Raw genomic sequence first — 22,404 nt, 5'->3', positions numbered from 1 at the left:
GAAAACAATGACTCATTGAAAGGTTTTAATTAAGACACTCAGACCACTTTTTTTTTTTCAGACTGACTTTTTGTGTGTGTGTGGCTGGAGTCTTGCTCTGTACCCCAGGCTGGAGTGAAGTGGCATAATCTCGGCTCACTGCAACCTACTCCTCCCGGTTTCAAGCGATTCTTCTGCCTCAGCCTCCCGAGTAGCTGAGACTACAGGCATGCACCACCACGCCCAGCTAATTTTGTATTTTTAGTAGAGATGGGGTTTCACCATATTGACTGGGCTGGTCTCAAATTCCTGACCTCGTGATCCACCCACCTTGGCGTCCCAAAGTTCTGGGATTACAGGTGTGAGCCACCACGCCCAGCCCAAACTGACTCCTTCTTTTCTTTCATTCTTTCTTTCTTCTTTTTTTGAGACCCGGTTTTGCTCTTGTTGTCCAGACTGGAATGCAATGGTGCGATCTCTGCTCACCACAACCTCTGCCTCACGGATTCAAGCGATTCTCCTGCCTCAGCCTCTCGAGTAGCTAGGATTACAGGTGCCCACCACCACGCCCAGCTAATTTTTTGTATTTTTAGTGGAGACAGGATTTCTCCAGGTTGGTCAGGCTGGTTTCGAACTCCTGACCTCAGGGGATCCACCTGCCTCAGCCTCCCAAAGTGCTGCCATTACAGGCATGAGCCACCACGCCCATCCAGTGTTTTTTATACATTCCTCTTGCTACAGACTAAGGAGCCAGACCTATCACAGGAGCTAGTTTGGGTCTTAGATGCCCAATCCTCCCACCAATATTATGATTTTGGAAATAGGACTTTCCACAGATTCATCATTTGGTTATTTTAATTCCCTCTCTTGAGACTGGTTGGACAAGAAGATCTTGAGGTTAGATTTTGACAAGAGTCCTCATCTATCGACTGCCCTCTGCCCTCTTCCCACCTACTCTAAACCTTAAGAGCCTAAACTTTTATCTAAACATAGTAATCCTTGAATTATCACTAGATTGAGAAGTTTCCAGTACAGCAAAAAAGTAACTACTTCATTAAAGTTGTTTGTCCAGTTATTTGGAAACAGTTTTGGGACTCAGGTTTTTCATCTGAAGTTATTTACTCTTTCTTTCTTCCCCTTCTCTTCACCTTGGTGTGACTGGCCCCTGACTTAGGAGGAGTGGCTCTGGTCTGAGAAAGCCAATTCCCAGATGGTGGCGTAAACTCAGCCGGCATGCATCTGTCCACAGACTAGATACCTCTTCCTCGACCAGCCTACTGATAAACACCCTGGGACCTTCAATCCAAGGATCCAACTACTGCCATACCTGTACCCTAGGATTCCACATCCAACAGTGTGCAAAGCCAGGGTCTGGATCCCTCAGCTCTCAGGAATGGTCAGCTAGAATCATCCCAGAGGTCAGAACATTGCTTTACCCTGAAGTTAAAGTCTAGGTCACTGGGAGAGGAAGTCATGAGAGAATGCAAGGAAGAGACAGTGTGAAAGCAGGAAACACTGAGAGGTATCAGAGGATTCTATAAAACTCAGAAAGATGATGAGTCCAGGATATCAAAGAAAAATAAAATTTTTGACATTAAAACGAACGGAAGTATAAGGGAGGGGGCCTATTTCTCTAGTACTCAAAAGTTTCCACACATAGGAGGGGACTGCATTGAGGTAAACTTTATCTTTCACTTACTATCTCTTTCCACAGAAGGAGGTATTCAGAGTTGAAATTTGGGACTGGGCAGGCACAGTGGCCTACGCCTATAATCCCAGCACTTTGGAAGGCCGAGGCAGGTGGAGCACCTGAGGTCAGGCATTTGAGACCAGCCTGGTCAACCTGGTGAAACCCCATCTCTACTAAAAATACAAAAATGAGCCTGGTGTGGTGGCACATGCCTGTAATCCCAGCTACTTTGGAGGCTGAGACAAGAGAATTGCTTGAACCCGGGAGGTGGAGGTTGCAGTGAACTGAGATCATGCCGCTGCACTCCAGCCTGGGCAACATAGCAAGACAGTCTCAAAAACAAAATGGCTGAAATTTTGGTCCCTGATTCCTCAAACAATTTGGATCTCAATAATATAACAGGAGCAGCACTGCCAAGCTCCACAGCTTTGCAAAACACCCAGCGTCATCTCTATCTTAAAAGTGTTGGAAAAGCAAAGAGACAATTACTGTGAAGTTTAAAAGAAGAGATTTAATAAACCAGGTGTTCATCAGCAGATGAATGGATAAGACAAAATGTGGTATATATACACAGTAAAATACTATTTGACCATTAAAAAGAACTAAATCCTGTCATTTGCAGCAACAAAGATAGAACTGGAGGTCATTATGTTAAGTGAAATAAACCTGGCACAGAAAGACAAAAACTGATGTGCTCTCACTTATATGTAGAGGAGCTAAAAAGGTGGATCTGACATTGGTAGAGAGTAGAATGATAGTTACCATTGGCTGGGATGGGTGTGGTGGGGGCGGGGGATGAACAGAGGTTGGATAGTGAGTACAAAGATACAATTTGATAGAAGAAATGGGTTCTAGTGTTTGCACAATAAGGAGACCATAGTTAACAACAGTATATTGCACATTTCCAAATAGCTGGAAGATCTGAAATATTTCCAACACAAAGAAGTGATGGATGTTCGGGGTGACTGATGTGCTAAACACCGGGACTTCATCATTACAGATGTCATAAACGTACTGAAATAGCATATGTTCTCCATATGCATATGGAGTCAAAAATAATGTATCAATTTAGAGAAAAAATTTAAGAGTTTTAAAATATTGGATTTTTTTAAAGAAAGACATAGAGGCAGCCCCTGTATCTGTTCATCCCAATGCATTCCTTCAAAATGTTTTCCTTATACAAGTAAAATATACTTGTATAAATATACTAAGAAAAAAAAGCTATTTTTCTTGCCACTAGGTGGCAATATTCTCCAGTAATTTACACAAAAAATAGAAGATTCAGCAAGTTTAAAAAGGGGGAAAAGTCTAAAGCCTAAGTTTCAAAGAGGGAAAGAGACAGGAATGTTTTATATCTAAAAGTAGGTGAGTGAAATACGTAAATTATTAAAGGCAAAACTCAGGATTTACAAAAAGTATATATTTTTCTATTGAACACAATAGAAAGCCCTTGCTAACCAGTATGGTTCTCTGAGCAGCAATATCAGTACCTGCGAGCTTGTTACTAATGCAGCAACTTAGGGCCCACCCCGACTTACTGAAGCAGAGTCTGTATTGTAACAGGATTCCCAACTGAATCATAAGCACGTTAGATTCCACTATATTACTCCTCTGTTCAAAAGCCAAAGATTATTTTTTAAAACATACATATATATACATATGTATGTATACCTATGGATAAGTATATATGTATATGATATACTTATCTATAGGTAAACATATATATGCATAGTATATGTATACACATATATAGTATACATATACTGTATAGTATATATATACACTATATATATACTATATGTATATACTATGTGTATAGTATATATACACACTATATAATGTTACATATATAATATATACTATATATATTATATTATATACTATATACTATATATAGTATATTATATACTATATATATTATATTATATACTATATACTATATATAGTATATTATATACTATATACTATATATATTTATATATATATTAGTAAATATATAAACTATATATACATTATATAGTGTGTGTGTGTATGTATGTATGTATGTATGTATATATATATATAAATAAAGAGAGAGCGAGGGAGATCGAGTCTCATGCTGTCACCTGGGTTGGAGTGCAATGGCAGGATCTTGACTCACTGCAACCTCCATCTTCTGGGTTTCAGAAATTCTCCTGCTTCAGCCTCCTGAGTACAAGTGCCCACCACCAAGCCCAGCTAATTTTTTTAGTACAGACAGGGTCTCACCATGTTGGCCAGACTGGTCTCAAACTCCTAACATCATGATCTGCCTGCCTCAGCCTCCCAAAGTGCTAGGGGATTACAGGCATGAGCCACCATGCCTGGCAAAACTAAAATATTTTAAACAGGAAAAAAAAAAAAAACTAGTTTCCATTGCATAAATCCAAAGTCTTTGACCTTAAATATCCTGTTTTTTGAAGACGTGATTCCATAGGATCATTTTAATCTTTATGTAATCATATTTCCAATAATTTAATATGCATGCACCACTCATCATATTGTCCTCACAATGAATAATCAGCATCATGGCATCTGTTTTTCTAATCATATTATACAATTATTTAACTATGTGCCATGTTCTAGAAATCACAGATTCAATGGTGGAACTATATCCTAACAGTGAAGATGCACATAAAGCCGTTATGCTGCAGTTCATATCATGCAAGTGTGTACCAGGGGCTATCGGGGCATAGTGGACGGGATGATTGATCTTGAGAAATGGTTCAGAAAGGCTCTACTGAGTCTTGAAGGATGAACAGGAATCTGCCACAGTAAAGAACGGGAAAAGGACAGTCCCTCCAGTCTTCTCTCCTCTGCGTAACTAAGTAGTGCCCATCTTTGTTTTCAGCCATGTCCATGACACCACTTCCTTATCACTCCCAAGTCACCGCTTACTTCTGAAATTCCATTAACACTTGCACTATGAACCACTCAATTTAGAAGTCACATGCAATTAATGTTGCTTACATTATTTTCCATTTGTTCCTTTGTTGTCATTAACAAACAAGATGTCTTTAGAAAATTCATTTTAAGCTTCCTTTACTTCTTTTCTATTTAGTGAAATAGGAAGCAATATTAGATAATCTCTGAAGTCCCTGTCATTAATAATTTATACAGAGACTGAAATAGGAAGGCTATGACTTAACTGGATCATCCACTCCTTAAAGAAATAGATAACTGGCCAGTCACAGTGGCTCACACCTGTAATCCCAGCCCTTTGGGAGTCTGAAACTGGCTGATCATGAGGTCAGGAGTTCGAGACTAGCCTAGGCAACATGGTGAAACCTCGTCTCTACTATTATACAATAGTATAAATATACAAAAAATCAGCTGAGTATGGCCGTGTATGCCTATAGTCCCAGCTACTCAGGAGGTCGAGGCAGGAAAATTGCTTGAACCCAGGAGGCGGAGGTTGCAGTGATCTAAGATCATGCCACTTCACTCCAGCCTGGGCAGCAGAGCAAGACTCCATCTCCAAAAAAAAAGAAAGAAAAGAAAAGAAACAGATAACTTACAAGCTCTATGTTATGTGCCCTATGAAAGAGAGCTTATAATAATTGAATACATGCATTTTATATGTGGATTGTTATGATAAAATATACTTGAAACTAATTAATATGTGATGCTCAGGTGGCCAAAATCATAGAACCAATTACATTTCCATGTTCCATGGTTTCCAACTGTATCTCTAACCTTTGATAGACCATAGGGATACTAGTCCAAGAGAGTGGGTATGGTTCAGGGAAAATCGAACTTCATTTCAACAGTTAGTAATAAGGACATCATCTTGGACCATTGGATCAATCCTAATTATACAACTTCCCTTGCTTATATGGGATGACTAAAGGGTTTCAAATCTCCAGTTGTTTATCTTAAAACTTGCAGGAATCTTGTCTCAAAATGTAAAACACATACTTAGTGGATAAGGAAAATATTTTCTCATCTCTACTCAGAAGAAAATAACAGAAAATTAAAGCCGATAGAAAAGTATTGATAAGAAGCCTCAGAGAGTAAGAAGAGAATTGGATGAAGTGACAAAGACCAGAAATCAAGAACAAATTCTGTCCTTTAAAGAGCAGTGCCACTTTAGGCATGCCTTTAGACTTGATTTTTCTAAGTCTACTTCTTTATTCTCAAACGATATAACTATCTGTACTATTGGATTTGGGCTAGGACCAAATGAAACCTGAAGAATTGGGTTTTGTTGTTGTTATTGTTGTTGTTGTTTTGAGACGGAGTTTCGTTCGCTCTTGTTACCCAGGCTGGAGTGCAATGGCGCGATCTCGGCTCACCGCAACCTCCGCCTCCTGGGTTCAGGCAATTCTCCTGCCTCAGTCTCCCGAGTAGCTGGGATTACAGGCATGTGCCACCATGCCCAGCTAATTTTTTGTATTTTTAGTAGAGACGGGGTTTCACCATGTTGACCAGGATGGTCTCGATCTCTTGACCTCGTGATCCACCCGCCTCGGCCTCCCAAAGTGCTGGGATTACAGGCTTGAGCCACCGCGCCCAGCCTGAACTGGGTATTTTCTATAGTGTTGGTGGTATTTGAGCTAATAATTATCATGACTCATGAATCATCCTTTTTCTTCTCTGAGGATAGGGACGAAAGTGATTATATCTAAATTGCAATCTAAAGAATAAAAATAAGTTGGTAAAGGGCCTCCTAACTACGGGAATTGAGGAATCCTGAAACATATGAACTAAGAGAAATTCTGGAATAGCCTTTCTTGAAAATCTGTAAGGAGAAAGTCAGTAGTTAGGTTTCTTAAGCGCCTCTGTTATAGTCTTACATGGGAGCAGACAGGTAAATTATAGAACATCTAGGTGTTACCTAGCAGTGTCACGTGTAAGGCTATCAGAGAAACAATAAACTTGATCCCGGGGAAACTGGGTGTCTTCCAAAGCTTGGGATCCTAGTGGTACTATTTTAATTGGCATTGAGAGTTGTGTCTTCAAGAAATTATCAAAACTGATAAGTTAAAAATCATGAAAAATTACTCACCTGGTTGCCTCCACTCTTGGGATTCACAAATACAAGCAAGGGTTTCATGAGAGGAGAAGAGATGGGTTTTATCACAAAAGGACGACCTTTGTTCTCCTGCTGAAAGAGGCAATCAGTACTGTTAGGATAAAGGGAGTGGAAAACCACCACCACCACAACCACCCCAATAAACCCTACATGCTGTTTCACATGGAAGGGCTGACAACACAACTTCCATGTCAGGCTCGGAAGAAAATATCTCAAGCTATCATTAGCTCCAGAGAATTAAGCCAGGCTTTCTATTTTACTCTGTAAACTCCAAATATTCCAGAAATATCAGCTTTCATCTTCATCATCAGCATCCTGGGGATGACATTTCCAGGCAAATGCAGAGGTTGGTTTTGTGTGTGTGCTTTTTAAGAGAACAGGAAGAATTCTATTGTAGACTGCAGTGAGGAGAAAGCAGTGGTAGAAGACGGAGCAGAAAAATCAGCTTGGACCAGATCTCACAGGACAAAGGAGGCTATGAAAGAACGTGGAAATTCCTCAGAATATAACTCTGACACACTCACTTCCATCCCTCTTTTACTGGCTTTTCTTTTAAAACTTGTTCTCTTCTTCTTTCGATTTGAAGCCTTCAGGGAGTTCTGCAGGGAAAGAGAGAAACACCTGAGCTCAGAGGCAGCCAGCCCGGGAGCTTTCCCATGCAGAACCGAGTAGAAGATGACGGCAGCGCATGCTGTTCCACTGCATGCTTCTCATGCTTTCACACTTCCAAGCCACTGTTCATGGGTAAGCCACAGACAGAAATCAGTCGAGTGCTTTAGAGTAAGCGAGACTCTCCACCACATGGAGAGGCAGGGAGTAAGAACCCCAGAGGCTCTCATGGACTCACATAACAACACATGTTATACCTGCCAACCCTCCCAGTAAAAATGGAAGAATCCCAAATTCTCTGAGGGGCTCCAGTCTCCCGCCCAACCAGGTTCGTCTCCCGCCCAACCAAGTTCAAGTTCATCTCCTGGTATGGAGATCACCTATGTGGAAATGTAAAAAAGGAGGCCATTTTTCATGTTTTTATTTTTCTTTCTTGTTCTTTTTTTTTTTCCTCTCAGTTTACTCTTTTGGTAATGATCTGTTCTAGTAATAGCCGTAAAATGATTCTTGACCCTAATGGAAATTTACGACCCAACTGTCCTATCAGCATTGATGTCTGATTTGTAAAATGCAAAGATAATACTCACCTTCAATCACTATGACAGTGAGGTAGAAGTCATTGTTCTTTCTTTCTCTAAAGACCTAATGGTTTAAAAAGTTTTCCCTCCCCTGGTAGCCTTGATTTTTTTTTCTTCTCATAAAAGTGCCTCGAACTTGTTGAAATACAGTGATCACCCCCCACATACAATTGACTTTCCTATCTTTCTCTTTCTAGCAATTGTATAAACCATAATATTGTGATTACTTCAACTAACCATTTGCTCTTAATATTTGATACAGATGCTTTGAGAAGAGCCTGTCATAGGGATCAGTCACAACCCACTGATTAAACACAAGATAAAAACAGATTTAATTAGTAGAGAGTCAATGATTAATTAGACTGCTATCTTTAAAAAGCAAGATATTACTGACCACATGATAGATGTTTAACAAAGTGTTGACAGCAAGAAATGCAGAATTCATAAAAGTTTATATAAGCATATATGCATGCATTGTTTGAGTAAAATTGTCAAACAGCTTGAAGAAATGTAAATGTCTATTCTTCTACCTTTTAATGTATTCTTTTTTCTTTGAGCATTCAAAATAATCTTTAGTATAAAATACATATCTTAAGGCATCCAAATTAGTAAGCCTCTAACCATTTAGCTTTTATTTTGCTTTGACTTGGATTTGGAAAAAAAAAAAAAAAGTTGATTTATGACCTGTGTTCACCAGGGATGAGGGAAATTTTCAAGAACTACCGTCTGTCCCAAGGTCTTCTTTTCCCGTTAGATTAAAAGATTTCAGAATCTCAAAGTCACACCAGGAAAAGAGAGATCCAGGAGCTCATGGGTGCTCTAGACCCCAGGTCATTCCTTATTACTCACTGTTGACTATACTTCCCCCTGAAAACAGACCTTCAAGTTTCTGAATTCCCAGTTAAATGGGTCTTTTATCATGTCCCTCAATGCAGAACATTTTGCATTATGAAAGCATTTGCTGTATTTTAATAGATTTCTGTTTTAAACTGTTTAAAAGGGAAGAAAAATGATTTGGAATTATCAATTGTTTAATCAGCCAAATGATCTTAGAAGAATGCTGGAAATCATAAGGCTGGCAGGAGCAGGATGTATTGGGGTCAATTAACGATGCTCTAAATGGTTCTCAACTATCAGTGCACACCAGCATCACCCAGAGAGCTTTGAAAAATGTTCATGCCTGGGCCCCATCGACTATTCTTTTTTCATCTGTTTGGGGTAAAACCCAGGCAAGGATGCTTTTAAAAAGTTCTCCAGGCAATTCTATCATGGAGTGATGGCAGGAGAAAGAGGAAGTGAGGAGACACATAACTATGCTAAGCAGAAGACAAACAGAGACAGGAATACACATCTAGTATGGACTCTGACTCTCCGTTATGAGATCAGTGAACTTGGCCAAGGCAAACTTTTGAAAATAGCAGTTTCTTAATTTTAAAATGATTGTGACAATACCCACCTCACAGGACAGTTGTGAAGTTATAACCAGAAAAGGTATGTGAAGCAGTTAGCTTGGTATCCATCCCACCATAAGCACTTCAGTACGTTAGTTCGTTTTAAATAATGCCTCATTCTCAGCCGTGTGTCCCCAAATGCCTGGTACACGGTGTGCACTCAAATCATTGTTGAAATAATGAATAAATATAATATAATTCACAGCACTTACTGAGCCTCTCCTGATATGGGAAAGGATCCTTGGGAAGTGAATGCTTGCATCCTAACTTATTTGTAGTTTCAGTTCATTTAGTACCGGGAGCAATGCCGGATACCAGGTGCTTACAGGAACATGCCATGGGCCTGGGTCCCTGACAGGACTCAGCAATTAAACTCCAAGACACAGATCTAACACATCAGGCTAAGAATTGTTTCCTAAACTTGTCTGATCATAGAACTCACAGTATTTCAGGTGATTTTGATGATTAAGCACATATGGGGAGCACAGTTAGAAAAACACATTAAAGTAAGGCTTGATGTCTGAAAACAGAGCAGGCAAAGAACTTAATTTTTATAGGAAACAGACACACAAAACAGGCTTGCTTTTTTTTTTTTTTTTTTAACACAGAGGTAACAAATACAAGTGTTTCTGAGCCTCACCAAACCAAATGCATCTGAGGCTTTCTTCACTTTACAGAACAAGAACAGGGCAGAGACCAAACACACTGGTTGACTTACAGTACCTGGGCGCATCTATGTGAGCTCTGAGTAAGCTTACAGCCCTATGGATAGTCAAACACAAAAGATAAATAGGAGGAATTTCACAGCACACCTCAAAATCCCAAGGCTTCCTTCTAGTTTTGTAGAAATATGTATCCCTAAGTATATACCTTCATTTAGAAGGTACCACGATTGAGTGAGGAACGGATGGGCTTGAAGGCAGATTTTTGGATATGTTTTGACCATGACTAAATCACCTACTCTTGATAATCTACAGGACAGCTTATCCTGCCTGGGTCAGTATTGTTGAGAGAGTTCAACACAATGGCACGCTTTGTGAGAATGTTAAAATTACATCAAGAAGTGACTGTGTAGAATTGTTGGTGATATATTCAAGAAACCTTTAACACTCATCTTATGTTCGAAAACAAAACATCTCCATTATATCAAGGGCAACTAACTCAGTGACACAAAGTGTTCACTTTGCAAGATCAACACTAAAAACACAGAGAAGTGCTGTACCCTCATTTGGATTTTTGCATTCTTCTGATTCCAAGAGCAGTCGCCCTGCTCTAGACATTCTGTGCCTGCTCTTCTGTTAAAGACCTGAAGAAAAAGGCTTTTGGTTTTCCTGTACTTCATACCAGGATAATTTTACCTTGCCACAGAAATGATCCTATCAATAAAATCCTGATCATACTTATGACTCCTTCCTGGGCTATTAAGAAATACTTAACGGGTAAATCACTCAACTGTGACTGAAACTTAACTGCCTCTTATTAGTCTTCAGGGACTTTTCCAGGTTATAAGATCACAAATGACTGGTTATAATAATGGATCTCAAGAGAAGAGATCTGTTATCTCTTCTTTGTCATCCCAAATAAAGTCTTCCCCACATCATATTCTGGACAAAACTCTGGTAGACAGTCGGAGAGAAGAGTCACGGACATAGTCTGTGAAAGAGCATTCTCACTCTGCTGTGCTCCCATTGTGCCACAGAACAGAGGCTGCTCTGAGGATGGGCAGGCAGGAGGACAAAGAAAACTTATTCTGAAAGTTACAGACAGGGTCCCAGCAGCTCCAACTAGACCTATTTGACTAAATCACAAATAGTAATGAAGCTTGAGAATTCACCAAAGGAAATGGTTTGGGCAATTTGGAGGCTAATTTACAGGATATTATTGGTCATTGCACACGATTAGCTATTACATTTCATGAGTTCCCAGCATTTTAAGAAGATTATCCAACCAGAAGAGATAAACAGAAAAAGGAACTATTATAAGGAAAGCTCGTACAGAGCTAGGAAGGAATGAATGCAGCATTATTTATAAGAAGAACATTAGAAACAATTCCACCAGTAGACAGATGGACCAATAAACTGGGCTATATCCACAGCATGGAATATATACAGCAGCTTTAAAAATCAGTCTGCATATAGTAATATAGACTTTTCCCCAAGAATTTGTTTTTGTTTTTTGTTGTGAGACAGAGTTTCACTCTTGTTACCCAGGTTGGAGTGCAATGGCGCTATCTTGACTCACCGCAACCTCCGCCTCCTTGGGTTCAAGCAATTCTCCTGCCTCAGCCTTCTGAATGGCTGGGACTACAGGCGCGTACTACCATGCCCAGCTAATTTTTGTATTTTTAGTAGAGACGGGGTTTCACCATGTTAACCAGGACGGTCTCAATCTCTTGACCTCGTGATCCACCCGCCCTAGCCTCCCAAAGTGCTGGGATTATAGGCATGAGCCACCATGCCCAGCCCCCAAGAATCTGTTTTTTACTAAAAAAGGCCAGTTGTAAAGCATTATGTGAAGAGTGATGTCATTTATTAAAAACGCATACCCTTACACTCAAACTGGTTCTGTGTCTTTTCTGTGGGTGCATTTCCATGCATGTAAATGTGCAGTAAAAACTCAGCATATATCACAGAAAGAGACAGGGGAGATACTTATCATTTTAAATGTTGGTGAAAGGCGACTGACTCTCTTATCTGAAATGTTGAATTTTTACAGGGAGCATATTATGTATTACTCATGTTACTACAAACTAAACAATAAATGATTGAGCACTGTCATTCTTTCAATAAAAACCAGCTTGTTCTACTCAGTACTATGAAGTTACAATGGGCTACACTGAGGAAAAAGAATGGAGGATCCATTTCATATTCTGTTTAGAAGACAGGAGAAGTCCAATGAGATTAGTGAGAAAGTTGTAAGAAAGTGACAATTTGGAAAATTTAGGGGATCAAGTACAAAATATTTTTTCTAATGGTGTCATCTCATGGTACATGAGTTCTGTGAAAGCCTTCTCAACTGTGGTCTTCTACGACGTGACCCCATAGAAAATTCACGTAAGTCTCACTCCATCAGCTCCGAGTGTGTGCACTGGTATCTGAACATCTTTAAGTTGCCTGTCCAATCAAAATATCGTCAGTAATATTTCCAGTCCAAAAGAGAATCACTGATATCTGCAACTTTAAATAACTTGGACTTCAAATATATCAACTTGATTCTTAAAATTGGGGGGTTTTTTAAATTTAAATTATTTAAAATCATCTGCCTTCCATTGTCTTTTCATTTCTATAAAATAACTTCTTCATCTCTCTAAATAATGAGGTGATGAAACCCAGCAATTCACCCAAGCGGCCCTCACCCACGTTAGCATCAAGGTTTCACACAGCTACCAATTCCACAGTTGCTCATGGAGTAAAAATGAAATATGTGGTTTAATTCCAACTCTTTATAAACCATGTCTCCCGACCGTAATACACTCGAATAGATTTCCTTTACTCCTCCTCTCTAGAGTCATTTGTTTAGAGGCAAATATCGCAAATAAGGCTGACTTTATTTAAAGTTTTATCTTAACTGTTCTCAGTAAGTTCTAGCTGCTTTTTTTTTTTTTTAAGATGGAGTCTCACTCTGTCACTCAGGCTGGAGTGCAGTGGCACAATCTCAGCTTCCTGTAACCTCCACCTGCTGGGTTCAAGCAATTCTCCTGCCTTAGCCTCCTGAGTAGCTGGGACTACAGGCACGTGCCACCAGGCCCAGCTAATTTTTTTGTATTTTTATTAGAGACAGGGTTTCACTGTATTAGCCAGAATGATCTTGATCTCCTGACCTCGTAATCCACCAGTCTCAGCTTCCCAAAGTGCTATGATTACAGCCTTTCTGTCCTTTTCAGCCTTTTTTTCACTGACTCAGCCTACATCCTGTAAGGCCAACCACAAATGGCATATTTTCCATTTAACCTACCCTGATACCCACGACTGAAACTGCTCAATCCTGCTTCATATTCACACTGTGTTTATACATCTTAGGTAGCACTGACCACTCTCCACCTCAGATAGATGGGCCACCTTGGATGCTGACAATGGCTGATTCAACCAACCTGTCTGGTCCCTTCCTCTCAGGATCCTATGTGTTTCTCCCAAAGATGCACACTGACGAAAAATTAAACCTTCTGAGAGAGGAGGCACTCTTTCATTAGGGATTTACATATGGCTGAATTCCCCTTTCAAAGCCCACAGACACTGCCCAGTGACTGAGATAGTTCTAGCCATATTCCCACTACTGAGTATACTCTTTGTGGAAATGGATCAGGTCTGATTCATCTTTGGACCTCTTACTGCAAACGACTGCATTTCTGAATGTGGTTAAATAAACATTAACATTAATAAATAGTAGAGAATATCTTCTCTACTATTTATTTTTGAAGCAGTACAATGGAGTATAGAAACATGTACATATATATGTGTATATACACATATATGAATCCTCAAATTTGGAAAATCATTTTACTTTGCTATGTTCCACCTACCTTCCAAATTCTCCATTTGTTAGTTACTTCCCAATGTCTTAAATGAATTCTCTAATATATCTACCTCCAAGTCATGGCTAATAACTTGCCATTCATTATCTACATACTATAAACTATAGTTTTTTACTGTCATCTATGATCAGATCACAGACACAATGACTTTTCTCCTTGTTTTCTTCCTTTTTTTTATAGCTATAGAATTTAACACTGGTGTCAGAAGAGTTTCAACAGAAGAGTTTAATTGTTCAATATTACACAAATTAGTAAAGTGGCTACAGAAAGGTTATTATGGGCCCAGGTAGTATTGGCTCAAAAGTCAGAAAGCTCTTGACCACTGCTGCATTGTCGCCACAAGCTCAGCATACACCAGCTTTTAAACAGACTGTGGCTTGTTGGCTAACTTACTTGATGGTTTTGAAGCCCACATGAGGGAAGACTACTAAAATTTTTAAAACATCGGATTTGCCAAGGTTGGCTACCAAAAGACTGGGAGACAGTGTGGCATACCAATAGAAGCTTGCTTTTCAGAATCAAAATGCCTGGGTGCAAGTCCCATCTCAACTATTTAATAACTATATGACTGTGGGTAATTTATTTGATTTCTCTGTGCCTCACAATCCTCAGTTATAGAGTGAGCATAACCGGATACCTGCTCACAGGGTACTATGATGATAAAATAAGGAACTGAAGTAAAATACGGAAAATTTCCCTCACACATATAAATGTTAGCTCTCCTTACTATTATTATTATTAAATTGTCCTGAATCATAGATGGCAATAAAAAGGTACATGTTGAATAATGAATTTGGACTTTGCATCTAGACTCTGAGCTATAAATCCCATATCCCATTAAAAGTGACCAAGACTCTAGAGAAAGGCTGATTCCAGGTATGGACAGGAAATACATTAAATGATCCTGGGACATGGTACTATTCCTAAAATCAAGGAAGCTCTCAAAACCTCATGGCTCATAACAAATGGAGACAGAGACCACGTGGAAGAGGTTACAACTGTTTGGAGGTGAAACAATATGAACATAAGAAGAAGAATGATGACAATGTATTGAGAAACTCATAATACATAAAAACACAATTAAATAATTTCATAATGATACTCTCCAAGGAAAGCATTACTACAACCTATAAAGGTTGCTACGGCATCTGCTTATCATTCTAAAAATTTACAAATAAAGGCAAATTCTCAAACATGTGTCATGTATTTGTTGGGATGAAGGAAAGGTCTCTTTTGGAAAAATCATAGCTAGAAAGAGTAAAACTTGGAAAGTGACTCTTTGGCAACCCCTAATGCAATAATAGACTTCGGCAAAAAACCTTTGATAGATAACAAAAGATGAGAAGCGGATGGTGAACTTGATGACAGATGGAATGGGATGACAGTTCCTGAACCCACTGACGGATCTTAGCATCACTGAGAGTGAAATGGCTGATACCCTCTTCCTGTGATGGCAATAGTATAGAATGACACAGCACCGCCAGTAATTACACAGCACCTTTTACAAAAAAAAAAAAAAAAAAAAAACCAAAAAAAATGAAACCTAAATATGAGTCTTTGTGTCTAAATATTAGTTTACAAAAAATATGGCAATAAGAGAAATAATTTGCATACATGGTAAGAATCAGCCAAAATCAAAATATGGGAAATCCTGTGGGTAAAGTGATCCAATTTCATCAATAGGTAAGTGGCTTGACAAAAGGGGGTATTGTTCTAAATTAAGAGAGACTTAAGAAGTATGTCAACTTTGTGTAAAAGGCAGTTGTGAACTTTGAATCCTGTCTTGAAAAACAGTGAAAAAAAAAAAAGGATAGCCAGGACTTCAACTCAGATCTGGAACAAGTAAACTCAATAAATATTTATAGAGTTCTCCATTTTAAATACACAAAATATTGATCTGCCATTATTAATACCCATTTTTAGAATGAAGCAATATTCCTGTTCTCTCTCCCTCTTTTTCTTCCTCTTTCTTCCTCTCCTTCTCTCCTTTTTTTACTTTTTAACATTCTACTTCCTCACCTCTACTCAATACATTCCTTAAAAAAAAAAAAAAAAAGGTAAATTTTTTGAGACGACAGGAAAAAATTTTAAGGGATTATTAACAGGACTGAGATAATGGTATTTGGGTTTTTTTTAACGTTATCTTTTACGGAAGCATAATGAAGTCTTTACGGACTAAGTGGTATGCTGTCTAAGATTTCTTTTAAAGTATTCTAGCAAAATAAAGAAAAAAGAGGAGGCTTCCACTACCAGGAAGATGGGGTAGATGGGGTGAGGCAGGAGGAAATGGACGTGGCTCTGACGAGGGACAGCAGCAGGGAGGCTTGTGGGGATAGAATGTTCTGTATCTTGACTGCATCAAGGTCAATATCCTGGTTGTGATTTTGTACTACAATACTGAGGGGAAACTTTAGAAGGGTGCGAGTGATTCCTCAGTAGTACTTCTTACAGCTGCATGTGAATCTCGAAAGGAAAAGATTAATTCATAAAACAAAAATAGGATGTGGCAGTAGATAGATGAAAAACAATGGCAGAAAAGTTGGTGGCTATAGGATTCGTTATAATCTTTTCTCTTTCTTCATTTGCTTGAAAATTTCCATAACAAAAAGGGTTTTTAACATTTAGAGAAGTAAACTTCGCCCTACACACTGGTACTATCTCTGATTTTCCTAACTGGTGTGTCCGCAGACTTCCAATTCCCACACCACTAGGTTATTCCACACACTCTGGCTAGCTGTTTCTTTCTAAAATACTATTTTCTTTTACTCTATCACTCCTTTGCTTAAAAGGAACTCTGCTACTTCAGGATAAATTTCACAGTTATAAAAAAAAAAAAAAAAAAAAAACCCTTCCTCCACAGTCAGGCCTGAGCAACTGTGTGTTCACCTCCTATCTACTCTCTGCATAAACGCTGCACTTCAGTTAAATTAGACTCACAATTTCATGGATATAATTTGGGACACAGTACCCGTGCCTGTATGCCATTCTCCTGCCTGCTACTCTCTCTCTTTCTCCTCCACAGACCTAAATATCACCCATTTTTACAAAGCAAAACAAAACTCATCTTCTTAATGAAGCTCCCCCTTTACAATAAGATTCTTAAGAGTAAGGATCATGTATTGTATTACAATGACTACTAGCCTTCCTCATACAATCGAGGTTTTCAATGGAAAGCTGTGGATTTAACTGAATGAATGTTTAATATAAAGCCTTGGAGAGATTACAGAATTTTAGAAAAAAAATTAAAATAGAAATGTTAAAGAGATTTAAAAATAAAAACTGGAATTCAGTACACTGAATTTCAAATAGCAATACTATATTTAATTTGTTTTGTCACCCTGGGTAGCTCATTTAACATATCTTGGCATTTGGTTCTAAAATATAAAATGAAGCACTAGGCTCCTCATTTTTTAATATGTAGATACTATACTTGCCTCTGGAAAAAAATATCCCAAGGGTTTCCATAAACTATAATTTTATTCCTAAACATTACTCATCAACAGAGGCTAAACTTTATATAAAACACACAAAGCAAAACAGTATCGCTGATCCACCAGTTTTTAAATAAACCTGAGTCAACGAGAATGAATTACATGATGAGCCTGGAGACCACAGGCAATAGGAACACCATATCATTTAAAGGTACTGAATTTGACAAGTATTTCCTAAAGCGTCTGTACCCTAAGTGAGGTACAGTCTCTCTTCCCATAGCATTAAAAATCTGCCATCTTAGAACTTGAAGATAACTGTCAAGGATGTACAGTACAAAGGCAGAAACATTTTATTTCAAAGATTATGACCTTGTTAAGAAACTACTAAGGTTTCCCTGAATACTGAAACAGAGACTCACAAGGACAGGAAGTGCACTGGGGAGAACACAGAAAGAGATTAGATATTAAGAGAATAAAATTTACTTTCCCTTAAGAAAAGAATGTTGCTCTAAGCAGGCCTGTGTATTCAGGAAGGTCATGACTCACAGTCTGCCTTCCAGGTTGGAAGTGGCAGGAATCTTAACCAAACCATGAAGCCTGTACAGTTTGCCCTCACATTGACTCTCTGAAAATGCACAGGCTGGAAGGGAACACAGTTGTATAAGAATCAGCTATACCTACCACTAGTACTCAGTGAAACTTGGGAGAGCACCTATCAACGAGAATATCATTAGCACATGAGTGAGGAGACAACATTCCTGCTCTAGAACTTTGATTTCATTAGGATGGGAGGCTGGTTCCATGAGAGAGCCCAGTGCGGGAAAGAGATGGGTCAATGGGACGAACTGTGGAAGCTAAGCATAGGGCCTTGGGAATGAGTGAACAGAGGTCATAGAACCCAAAGACTAGTCTGGGGAGAAAAGCAAGAAGCAGCAGTTCATTTTTCTCAGCACCGGCCCAGCAGCACCAGAGTCCTGGCAGTTACCTGAGGTTTCTTCACCTTAATGATCCAAGTGGGCGGGACAATAACAGCAGCATGAGCCCCCAGGGAGCAGGGTTCCTCAATGTGATGCAGCATGAAGCAGGTCACCTTATTGTGAAACTGAAGAGAAAAATAGGCCAGTAAACAATTCTGGTCAAAGAGAAATGCTGCGGCAAGAAGGAATAAATATGCGTACACGCGCACACACACACGCACTCATTGCATGCACAGAAACACATATGCATGCACACATGCACGACAGGCACGTACACAATGAGGACATGCTTTCCTCATCACCACCCAGCCCACCCCAGGAGCTTAGAGTCCAGACTTCGAATTTATTCCGGTTTACAAACTTGTAACGTTGATAACAAGAAATCGGGCTAGCAGGATGAAGCCCGCTAAAACTTTCTAATTGTTGAATGAAATATTTACATAAAAGTGTTAGACTTGGAGGGTTCTATTAATCCTGATTTCACACAAAGTTTTCGCACATATTTCCCTTGACCTGTACTAGCCATGGATTTGGTTGAATTAAGGTAATGCTGAGAAGGAAGTGACCAGGCAGAGAGGCAATGCCTACCACCTGCCCTTCCTTTTCCTATTATAGGTACAAATCCTCCCAGGTTGTCTTTCCAGTTTAGAGAAGGCAGAAGAGAAGCATGATGTCTCTTCTACAGAGCTGAAAATCCCAGAGGTAACAAAGTACAAAGAAATTGCTTCTGTTGGGTTTGTCTAGGGCTGCTAAAAAAAAAAAAAATACAATGAGCCTATTACTCTTGGCAAGTCTAAAGTGATTTTTTTTCTTTTGAAAGGAAGTGAATGTAGGCTAGCAATGAACAATACCACAGTATTAGGCTCTTAACTCTAAATCCCAACAGTGACACTCGGACTGGTAACCACAGACCAGTCAAGTTTTCAACCATCTTTTGTGTGACTGTAAAGTGACAGTGATGGGCAATAACACTCATTTTCCTAAAAAAGGAAACTAAAATCAACATTACACAATAATTATAGGCTTTAGTTTTAATCATAGTGATTTTTAAAAATGTCACCTCAGTTTGTTATTAGATTATACTTCACATAACTATATAATTCATCATTTTAACTGGAGCAATTTTAAAAGCAAAAGTATCACTGATAATCATCACATTGAAACAACAAACACAAATTAGGACTGTCTCAAAAAAACTGGCAAATACGGCCACCCTAATTTCATTACATAACATTAGAGAGATTTTTGTTTTCATTTCTGCATGTCTTCAAGATCTGCTGTGATCTAGTGGCTAATTATCAATCAAGCAATTGTGTATAAAATAAAATAATTAATAATTCTGCCTGCCACCAGTTATTTGTGTTCTGCAAACAAATATACCAGAAAATGTTATTAACATTTGAATACTTTTTTTTTTTTTTTTTTTTTTGTGACAGAGTCTCACTCTGTCGCCAGGCGCCAGGCTGGAGGGCAATGATGTGATCTCAGCTTACTGCAACCTCTGCCTCCCGGGTTCAAGCAATTCTCCTGCCTCAGCCTCTTGGGTAGCTGGGACTACAGGCTCATACCACCACGCCCAGCTAATTTTTTGGTATTTTTAGTAGAGATGGGGTTTCACCATGTTGCTGAGGATGGTCTCGATCTCTTGACCTCATGATCCGCCCGCCTCTGCCTCCCAAAGTACTGGGATTACAGGCTTGAGCCACCGCGCCTGACCTGAATACCTTTTTAAATAATTGCTCTTCTTTTCTTTTCTTGGCAATTCAAATAAAGTCTCAAATGCATGACCACTGCCTTTCTAAAATGTTTGGGATCGAGGAGACTGCCTATGTCAAGTCTCTCAATGTATATTTGAGTGATCTCAACTCTAGAGACTCAGAGGTACATCCAAGATTGCATAGCTTTTAAATGGTGGAATCAAAACCCCAACCCAGGAAACCCAGGTCCCAAAATATTCTTTCTCCTGCACCATTAAGGGTCACTTATTTGCTTCTTGTTGGACATCAAATGTCCTAGAAGCAGTTGACCTGGACTGTTAAAACATATCACCACTGTAATTTGTGTTCAAATCTTTTGTATCTATCTTAGCCTGCAAAAATCACCTTCCACAATGTGGGAAATGGGGAAATTCAAAGATAGGTGGAACTGACCAAAGCTGTACCACCACAGTCAGGTGAAAGCTGTCCTTTGTCATGATTCAGTGGACTATAGGTTAACAGAAAGAGCACACATGCTCAAGTGGAATTGAGTTTCCAAAATAATTGAACCTGGAGAGACCATCTCACCACAGCCTGGTGGCTGTATCTGCTCCTGCCTTGTGCAGACCACTGCCCAGGTCTAGCACACCACTGCCCAGGAGGCTGCCCCACCAGATTAGAAGAACCAGGAGCAAAGGTAGTAGCACTGGGGAACCCTGGATTGCAAAATGAAGATATTGCCTTGATGGTACAGAGTTTCATTCAAGAACTAAGATGGCCTTATATTTGTGCACACATTTCTGAATAGATGCGCAATTATTATTTGTTTAACAACTAACTGAAAGTAAAGGAAAATGCCAGGAATAAAAAATACGTCAGGACCGTGATGCAGCAACACTGAGCTTTCCAGACCACCACACTTCTAGCTAGTGACAGCAGGTTCTTCTGACATGTAGGGGGTAGGAATATTATTAGATTAAACTGCATCAACTGCCAACTTTTAAATGGTTTTCACCATGAAATGTCAATTTCATATGTTTCAACTAAATGAGTCTGTGCCAGCCCTATGGCTAGTTTAGCATGATGTGCGTAGTGGCATGAGTTTTCTGCAAACCTTTAACCTCACCAAAACACCACAGCCTTTTCTTTGCAGGTCCCCTGTGCAAGGAAGGGATTATATATTCTAACTTATTCAAAAGAATAGGGAGATTGAAAGATTATAGCAGGCATCAGCAAACTTTTTCTATAAACGCACAAGGAGTCATTTTTTTTTTTTTTTTTTTTTTTTTTTTTTGAGGTGGAGTTTTGTTCATTACCCAGGCTGGAGTGCAATGGCGCAATCTCGGCTCACTGCAACCTCCGCCTCCTGGGTTCAAACAATTCTCCTGCCTCAGCCTCCTGAGTAGATGGGACTGTAGGTATGTGCCACCATGCCCAGCCAATTTTTCTGTATTTTTAGTAGAGACGGGGTTTCACCATGTTGACCAGGATGGTCTCGATCTCTTGACCTCGTGATCCACCCAAAGTGATCCATTCGGCCTCCCAAAGTGCTGGGATTATAGGCGTGAGCCACCGCGCCTGGCCAAAGAGTAAATATTTTAAGCTTATGGGACCATCAGCCTCTGTTGCAGTTACTCAACTTTGCCACTGTAGCATGGAAGCACCTGTAGACAATATATAAATGCAAAAACAGCCACAGACAATATAGAAGTAACTGGGCATGGCTGCATTCCAAAGAAACTTTATTTACAAAAATAGATGGCAGCCAGGCTTGACCTATGAGCTGTAGTCTGCCAACACCAGGGTTATCTGGTAAAAGATATACGTTATCTGGTAAAAGAAAGAATGGGTACACTGGCAAACAAATAAGAAAACATAGCATCTGGTAGAGACAGAGGAATTAGGCTCCAGATAAAGTGGGGGGGAAAAGGTAGATGAAGAAAAGTAAATAGGGGCATTACCATCAGATCCTAATGCATATATATGTTCAAATGTGAGAAAGAGCTACATTTCAATGAGCATACGGACAACATCCAAACCTAAAAAAGCATACAAGAACCACTCTTCTTATCCTCACACTTAGCCCCAAAAATAAAAATTCACACATATTAAAACCAGAAGAACCAGGATTCCTGTCCACCTGCGTTGGAGGGACACCTCTTAGGTCGTACATGTCTTTGCTTCTAATGTTGCACCTTCCTACCATAGGAGGAGCACTCAACAATACAGAGTCATGGGGTCGGGGGGTGATGTGATCTAGGAGTGAGATGCCCTCAATTCTAATCCCAGTATTAGAATTAGGGGAGGATTTTCTAGTCTTTGACTCCAAGCCTCAATGTATATAAAATACAGAAGTTAATTTATCTCTCTAGTGTATCCCAGCTCATCTATACTATTGTTCCAGATTT

General features: G+C 39.3%; 1 protein-coding gene across 17 annotated transcripts in view; it reads right to left on the bottom strand.

Annotated features, from left to right (window-relative positions):
* The window catches only part of DGKI (diacylglycerol kinase iota), a 448,494-nt gene that overhangs the window by 208,659 nt on the left and 217,431 nt on the right, over positions 1 to 22,404 (bottom strand). For 5 of the 17 annotated variants that reach the window (XM_035254659.3, XM_035254662.3, XM_035254663.3 and 2 more), the window contains exons 8-12: positions 18,308 to 18,424; positions 10,084 to 10,122; positions 7,589 to 7,711; positions 7,247 to 7,321; positions 6,696 to 6,794 (exon numbers count right to left, since the gene is read on the bottom strand). In XM_035254659.3, coding sequence (XP_035110550.1) covers positions 6,696 to 6,794; positions 7,247 to 7,321; positions 7,589 to 7,711; positions 10,084 to 10,122; positions 18,308 to 18,424 — 453 coding nt within the window. The remainder of the gene's footprint in view (positions 1 to 6,695; positions 6,795 to 7,246; positions 7,322 to 7,588; positions 7,712 to 10,083; positions 10,123 to 18,307; positions 18,425 to 22,404) is intronic. The other 12 variants (XM_035254665.3, XM_017975607.4, XM_017975609.4 and 9 more) reach the window with 7 other exon arrangements.

This window comes from Callithrix jacchus, chromosome 11 (genome assembly GCF_049354715.1).
Source record: "Callithrix jacchus isolate 240 chromosome 11, calJac240_pri, whole genome shotgun sequence".
Lineage (NCBI taxonomy): Eukaryota > Metazoa > Chordata > Mammalia > Primates > Cebidae > Callithrix > Callithrix jacchus.
The sequence above is the reverse complement of the archived record's forward strand: the minus strand, read 5'-3'. Positions and strand labels throughout refer to the sequence as shown.